The sequence below is a fragment of the Ranitomeya variabilis genome, chromosome 7 (genome assembly GCF_051348905.1).
Source record: "Ranitomeya variabilis isolate aRanVar5 chromosome 7, aRanVar5.hap1, whole genome shotgun sequence".
In the NCBI taxonomy this organism is placed as follows: Eukaryota; Metazoa; Chordata; class Amphibia; order Anura; family Dendrobatidae; genus Ranitomeya; species Ranitomeya variabilis.
Genome location: NC_135238.1, coordinates 153354941 through 153362981, shown reverse-complemented (window position 1 = coordinate 153362981; position 8041 = coordinate 153354941). Strand labels below are relative to the sequence as shown.

Here is an 8041-nt window from a genome sequence, read left to right as displayed (position 1 = left end):
CACATTGCTTAGTCTGCCTGTGTAAACAGGTATTCAAACGACCAACGATGGGCAACTTCACCGATTAGCGGTTGGATAATGCCTGTATACACCTATAGAGGGAGAGATAAGCAGATGACAGATATATCTTGTGCCGCTTATCTCCAGAAACGCAAAGGAACAGTCAGGTTAAAGGGAACCTGTCATCAGATTAATGTGCCCCGAATGGGGTGGCTTACAGATGTGCCTTTTCTGTGGTGGCTGGGGGCAGATGTTTTTAGCCAGGTGGGGCAATAACCATGATCCCTCTCTAGGCTATTAATATCTGCCCTCAGTCACTGGCTTTCCCACTCTGGTGGAGAAAATTGCGTGGGAGCCCACGCCAGTTTTTTCCATGATTTAACCCTTTATTTTAACAGCTAGAGACCCCAAATTTTGCACACACACTTTACTAACATTAGTAGTGAGGGATATGTAAAAAAAATAAGGGATATGAAATGCTTTACTGTATGTAAACCATGTCTTATATCCTGTCGGGTTTGATAAGGAGATAGCAAAAGCCAGCAATTGAATTACCATATATACTGTATGTGTCTCACTGACACACACACACACACACACATATATATATATATATATATATATATATATAACTGTATATATGTTTTCCCAAATATTTGAGCCCATGAATCCATGATATGTCCATTTTGCAAGCCGGCAAGAAAATCTTGCCATACGGATGCCATACGGAGGTTTACATGAGCACAATACGCAGCCACACCTTGCCTACAGATGACATACGGATCACTGTTCAAGGACATTTCTGCGTATTACACCTGTAAAAAACGGACCGTATTTCCCTACGCTAAGTGAGACCCAGGCCTTAGTTTGAGGGCGAAAATGGCAGGAAAAAAGAGAGCATCTCCTGTGTGAATAATGGACATTTTTGAATGTAGCAAGAAGACGCAGTGTGAACGAGCCCTTAGTGTGAGCGCGTCCTTAGTGTGAATGCGTCCTTAGTGTGAGCGCGTCGTGTGATCGCGCCCTTAGTGTGAACGAGCCCTTAGTGTGAGCGTGCCCTTAGTGTGAGCGCGTCCTTAGTGTGATCCCGCCCTTAGTGTGAACGCGCCATTAGTGTGAGCGTGTCCTTAGTGTGAGCGCGTCCTTAGTGTGATCCCGCCATTAGTGTGAGTGCGCCCTTAGTGTGAACGCGCCATTAGTGTGAGCACGTCCTTAGTGTGAACGCGTCCTTAGTGTGAGCGCGTCCTTAGTGTGAGCGCACCCTTAGTGTGAGCGCACCCTTAGTGTGAACGCGCCCTTAGGGTATGTGCACACATTGCAGATTCCATTGCGGATTTTGTGCGGACTTCACCTGTGTTTTACACCTGCGGATTCCAATCATGGAACAGGTGTAAAACGCTGCGGAATCCGCACAAAGAATTGACATGCTGTGGAAAATAAACCGCAGCATTCCTGCGTGGAATTTTCCGTAGCATGGGTACTGCGGATTTGGTTTTCCATACGTTTACATGGTACTGTACAACGCATGGAAAACTGCTGCGAATCTGCAACGTGCACATACCCTTAGGCTGCCATCACACTAGCAACTATTAGTGCAATTGTGCCCTTAGTGTGAGCGCGTCCTTAGTGTGAGCGCGTCCTTAGTGTGAGCGCGTCCTTAGTGAGAGCGCGTCCTAAGGCTGGTTTCACACTTGCGTTTTTGTCTGCAGCGTTTTTTGCACAAAAAACGCATGCGTTTTTTCCCCTATATTTAACATTGAAAACGCATGCGTTTTTTTCTGCATGAGTTCATTTTCAAAAATGCAACCTGTAGTATTTTTTTGCGCGTTTTTTTTGCCGCGAAAAAACACATGCGTTTTTTTGCGGCAAAAAAATGCATTGGTCTATGTAAACGCATGCGTTTTTAAGCACATGCGTTTGTTTGCGTTAAAAACGCATGCGTTTTTATAGAAAAAAAAACAGAAAACACACTGAAAAGTCACCCACCACCATCAAGGTGATAAAGGGATCCAAACCCTAACCCTAACCCTAACCTCACCCCTAACCGTTTAATGAACATTTTCTGACAGTCATAGTGCCACGTATTTCAGTGCCACGTATTTCAGTGCCACGTCTTTCAGTGCCACGTATTTCAGTGCCACATATTAAAGTGCCACGTACTATAAATACTATAACTACGTGGTTATACGTGCACTTAAATATGTGGCACTTAAATACGTGGCACTTATATACGTGGCACTTAAATACGTGCCACTTAAATACGTGGCACTTATATACGTGGCACTTAAATACGTGGCACTTATATAAGTGGCCACTGATTAGGGTTAGGGGTAGGGTTAGGGGTAGGGTTAGGGTTAGGGTTTTTTGGTTTTTTCTTGTGTTTTTCTATAAAAACGCATGCGTCTAAAAAACGCATGCGTTTTACAGCGTTTACATGCGTTTTTTCACACATGCGTTTTTTAAAAAAACGCATGCAGATAAAAACGCAAGTGTGAAACCAGCCTTAGTGAGAGCGCGTCCTTAGTGAGAGCGCGTCCTTAGTGAGAGCGCGTCCTTAGTGTGAGCGCGCCCTTAGTGTGAGCGCGCCCTTAGTGTGAGCGCGCCCTTAGTACGATCGTGCCCTTAGTACGATCGTGCCCTTAGTGCGATCGTGCCCTTAGTGCGATCGTGCCCTTAGTGCGATCGTGCCCTTAGTGCGATTGTGCCCTTAGTGTGAACGTGCCCTTAGTGTGAACGTGCCCTTAGTGCGAACGCGTCTTTAATACGAAAGTGTCCTTAGTGCAATTGTGCCCTTAGTGTGAGCACATCCTTAGTGTGAGCGCGTCCTTAGTGTGAGCGTGCCCTCTGTGAGCGCGCCCTTAGTGCGATCGTGCCGTTAGTGTGATTGTGCCCTTAGTGCCATTGTGCCCTTAGTGTGAACGTGCCCTTAGTGCGAACGCGTCTTTAATGCGAACGCGTCCTTAGTGTAAATGCGTCCTTAGTGCAATTGTGCCCTTAGTCTGAACGCGTCCTTAGTGTGAACGTGCCCTTGGTGTGAATGCGCCCTTAGTGTGAGCGCGTCCTTAGTGTGAGCGCGCCCTTAGTGTGAGCATGCCCTTAGTGTGAACGCGCCCTTAGGGTATGTGTACACGTTGCAGATTTTATTGCGGATTTTGTGCGGATTTCACTTGCGTTTTACACCTGCGGATTCCTATTATGGAGCAGGTGTAAACCGCTGCGGAATCCGCACAAAGAATTGACATGCTGTGGAAAATAAACCACAGCATTCCTGTGTGGAATTTTCCGCATGTGCACTGCGGTTTTGTTTTTCCATACGTTTACATGGACGTACATACGTACGTACAACGCATGGAAAACTGCTGCGAATCTGCAGTGTCAAATCCGCAAAGTGTGCACATACCCTTAGTGTGAACGCGCCCTTTGTGTGAACGCGTCCTTAGTGCGATTGCGCCCTTATTGTGATCGTGCCCTTATTGTGATCGTGCCCTTAAGGCCCCGTCTCACTAAGCGATTTACCAACGATCACGACCAGTGATACGACCTGGCCGTGATCGTTGGTAAGTCGCTGTGTGGTCGCTGGGGAGCTGTCACACAGACCGCTCTCTCCAGCGACCAACGATCAGGGGAACGACTTCGGCATCGTTGAAACTGTCTTCAACGATGCCGAAGTCCCCCTGCAGCACCCGGGTAACCAGGGTAAACATCGGGTTACTAAGCGCAGGGCCGCGCTTAGTAACCCGATGTTTACCCTGGTTACCAAAAAAAACAAACAGTACATACTCGCCTTTCGGTGTCCAGGTCCCTTGCCGTCTGCTTCCTGCTCTGACTGAGATCCGGCCGTACAGTGAGAGCAGAGCGCAGCAGTGACGTCACCGCTGTGCTCTCACTTCTCGCTGTACGGCGGCTCAGTCAGAGCAGGAAGCAGACGGCAAGGGACCTGGACACCGAAAGGCGAGTATGTACTGTTTGTTTTTTTTGGTAACCAGGGTAAACATCGGGTTACTAAGCGCGGCCCTGCGCTTAGTAACCCGATGTTTACCCTGGTTACCAGTGAAGACATCGCTGGATCGGTGTCACACACACCGATTCAGCGATGTCAGCGGGGCCTCAACGACCAAAAAAAGGTCCAGGCCATTCCGACACGACCAGCGATCTCGCAGCAGGGGCCTGATCGCTGGTACGTGTCACACATAGCGAGATCGCTATGGAGGTCGCTGTTGCGTCACAAAACTTGTGACTCAGCAGCGATCTCGCTAGCGATCTCGCTATGTGAGACGGGGCCTTTAGTGCGATCGTGCCCTAAGGGTATGTGCACACGTTGCAGATTTCCAGCAGATCTGCAGCTTTTTTTTCTGCGCAGAAACGCTACAGATCTGCAAGTGATTTACAGTACAATGTAAATCAATGGAAAAAAAAATGCTGTGCTAATGGTGCGGAAAAATCTGCACAGAAAACGCAGCAGATTCAAAAAAGGACCATGTCAATTCTTTTTGCAGATCTGCTTCGCTTCTGCACCCATTCCATAATAGAAATCCACAGGGGTAAAAAAAAGGAAGAAATCCACACAAAATCTGCAACGTCTGCACACACCAAAAAAAGGCGCAGATTCTGACCTGCGTTTTCTGCCAAGAAATGCAGAATCTGCACAGAAAATTCCACAGTCAAATCCACAATGTGTGCACATAGCCTTAGTGCCATTGTGCCCTTAGTGCGATTGTGCCCTTAATGCAATCACGTCCTTAGTGTTTGTGCCCTTAGTGTGAATGTGCCCTTAGTGCCATTGTGTCCTTAGTGTGATTGTGCCCTTAGTGCGATTGTGCCCTTAGTGTGAACGTGCCCTTAGTGTGAACGTGCCCTCAGTGTGATTGTGCCCTCAGTGTGAACGTGCCCTCAGTGTGATTGTGCCCTTAGTGTGATTGTGCCCTTAGTGTGAACGTGCCCTCAGTGTGATTGTGCCCTTAGTGTGATTGTGCCCTTAGTGTGATTGTGCCCTTAGTGTGATTGTGCCCTTAGTGTGAATGTGCCCTTAGTGTGAGCTTGCAGGGGCATTTCTGCAGCGTTGGGCAGGAACACCGCTGGCTACTGTTTTTTGCTGAGTTTTTAGTTGCATTTTTAACAAGGTTTTTAGGCTTACATTTGGCTGAAAAATGCAGATAAATTTGATTGCAGCTGCTGGTAAAACTGGTTTAAAAAGACAAGGCCATTTTAAAAATCACATTGATGATGCCAGGTCTGCATCCCCCATGAAAAGCAGCTACACATACTCAACGTGTGCACAAGCTCCTAGGACTGAACTCTTCTGAGGAATCCTCATCTATATAAGGCCCATAATTCCATCTGACTGGCGTTAACCCTTCGCATACCACAAGCGGCCGGCACAGAACTTTTCCCGCACCCTCCCTCCCCGTCCGTCTCCTCCGCCGGCCTCCTCTCCCCTCCCCCTCCGGGCGCCCCCGGCTTTGTTCACCTTCCAGCATCCCCCCTCTTCAGTCCTAGCCAATGAGGGCCGGCTCTGCGAAGAAAAACAAAAGCTCCAATTGGCTGGCGCTCCGGCACGACGCCCCGCCCACATTTACTCTGCCGCGGGTTTGTGAATGGAGGCTCCTCCACGCTGATTAGTATAGTGGGCGGGACCACGGAGTTCGGCGGAGGCCCCGCCCCTTTCTCCGGCTGCAGAGTTCCGCCTTCCTATAAGGAGAGCGGCGCCGGCCGCGGCTCGGGAGTGATTTATGTGCGGAGCGGAGGCAGCGCGGACACTTGTGGCTGCACAGCGGGCGCGGACTGTTGTTTCCCGGGCTGTCCCTGGACTCTTTGCCGCTGTACGGCGCGGCTCTGGATTGCTCCATTTCTCTGGCGCCTCCTCCTCCTCCTCACAGACACTTGTTGCCCGGGACACGATGAGGGGCGCGGGGCGGCTGCTGAGTGCGCTCTCCCTGCTGCTGCTGGCGGGCTCCCTGGCGCCCGGCTCCGCCGCCCAGCCGCACCATGGGGAGAAGGGCATCTCTGCCCCGGACCACGGCTTCTGCCAGCCCATCTCCATCCCCCTGTGCACGGACATCGCCTACAACCAGACCATCATGCCCAACCTGCTGGGCCACACCAACCAGGAGGACGCCGGGCTGGAGGTGCACCAGTTCTACCCGCTGGTGAAGGTGCAGTGCTCGCCGGAGCTGCGCTTCTTCCTGTGCTCCATGTACGCGCCGGTGTGCACGGTGCTGGAGAACGCCATCCCCCCGTGCCGCTCGCTGTGTGAGCGGGCCCGGCAGGGCTGCGAGGCCCTGATGAACAAGTTCGGCTTCCAGTGGCCGGAGCGGCTGCGCTGCGAGTACTTCCCCGTGCACGGCGCCGGGGAGATCTGCGTGGGGCAGAACACGTCGGACACCCCGGCCGGGCCCACCGCCAACCCCACGCCGTACCTGCCCGAGCTGCTCACCTTCCAGCCGCACTCCCCGCACCGGGACTTCATGTGCCCGCGCCAGCTCAAGGTGCCGCCCTACCTGGGCTACCGCTTCCTGGGGGAGAAGGACTGCGGCGCCCCCTGCGAGCCCGGCCGCTCCAACGGCCTCATGTACTTCAAGGAGGAGGAGGTGCGCTTCGCCCGGCTGTGGGTGGGCATCTGGGCCGTGCTGTGCGCCATCTCCACGCTGCTCACCGTGCTCACCTACCTGGTGGACATGCGGCGCTTCAGCTACCCGGAGCGGCCCATCATCTTTCTGTCCGGCTGCTACTTCATGGTGGCGGTGGCGTACGCCGCGGGCTTCCTGCTGGAGGAGCGGGCCGTGTGCCTGGAGCGCTTCTCGGAGGACACGTACCGCACGGTGGCGCAGGGCACCAAGAAGGAGGGCTGCACCATCCTCTTCATGATCCTCTACTTCTTCGGGATGGCCAGCTCCATCTGGTGGGTGATCCTGTCCCTCACCTGGTTCCTGGCGGCCGGCATGAAGTGGGGCCACGAAGCCATCGAAGCCAACTCCCAGTACTTCCACCTGGCCGCCTGGGCCGTGCCCGCCGTGAAGACCATCACCATCCTGGCCATGGGCCGGGTGGACGGCGACCTGCTGAGCGGCGTGTGCTACGTGGGCATCAGCAGCGTGCAGTCCCTCCGCGGCTTCGTGCTGGCGCCGCTCTTCGTCTACCTGTTCATCGGCACGTCCTTCCTGCTGGCCGGCTTCGTGTCCCTGTTCCGGATCCGCACCATCATGAAGCACGACGGCACCAAGACGGAGAAGCTGGAGAAGCTGATGGTGCGGATCGGGGTGTTCAGCGTGCTGTACACGGTGCCCGCCACCATCGTGCTGGCCTGCTACTTCTACGAGCAGGCGTTCCGGGAGACGTGGGAGAAGACGTGGCTCATGCAGACGTGCAAGAGCTTCGCCATCCCGTGCCCCGGCCAGCACTTCTCCCCCATGAGCCCGGACTTCACCGTCTTCATGATCAAGTACCTCATGACCATGATCGTGGGCATCACCTCCAGCTTCTGGATCTGGTCCGGGAAGACCCTGCAGTCCTGGCGCAAGTTCTACCACAGACTGAGCAGCAGCGGGGGTGGCGGGAAGGGGGAGACCGCGGTGTGAGCCCCCCGCCGGGACTGCTGGGGGTCGGTCTCCTTACCCGGGACTGCTGGGGGCTCGGACTCCTTACCGGGGCTCGGACTCCTTACCCGGGACTGCTGGGGGGCTCGGACTCCTTACCGGGGCTCGGACTCCTTACCCGGGACTGCTGGGGGCTCGGACTCCTTACCGGGGCTCGGACTCCTTACCCGGGGCTGCTGGGGGGCTCGGACTCCTTACCCGGGGCTGCTGGGGGTCGGACTCCTTACCCGGGGCTGCTGGGGGGCTCGGACTCCTTACCCGGGACTGCTGGGGCTCGGACTCCTTACCCGGGACTGCTGGGGGCTCGGACTCCTCCCCTGCCTCATTATAAGTTATAGTAACTTGGACACTGTGCCTGGAGCCCCCACTGGCTGAGTAGGAGCCCCCTCCCGTACGCTATTGCTCCCTGTTATCAGCTGCCCAGGACCCTCCTAACCTGCTGCCCCGGT

At 53.8% G+C, this 8041-nt stretch overlaps 1 protein-coding gene across 1 annotated transcript; it reads left to right on the top strand.

The window, feature by feature from the left end:
* Positions 1 to 5659: 5659 nt before the first annotated feature.
* Positions 5660 to 7787, top strand: FZD7 (frizzled class receptor 7). The gene has a single exon (XM_077272095.1). It carries the CDS (start codon positions 5730 to 5732, stop codon positions 7572 to 7574), a length of 1845 nt encoding a protein of 614 aa, XP_077128210.1. The 5' UTR covers positions 5660 to 5729; the 3' UTR covers positions 7575 to 7787.
* Positions 7788 to 8041: the final 254 nt, after the last annotated feature.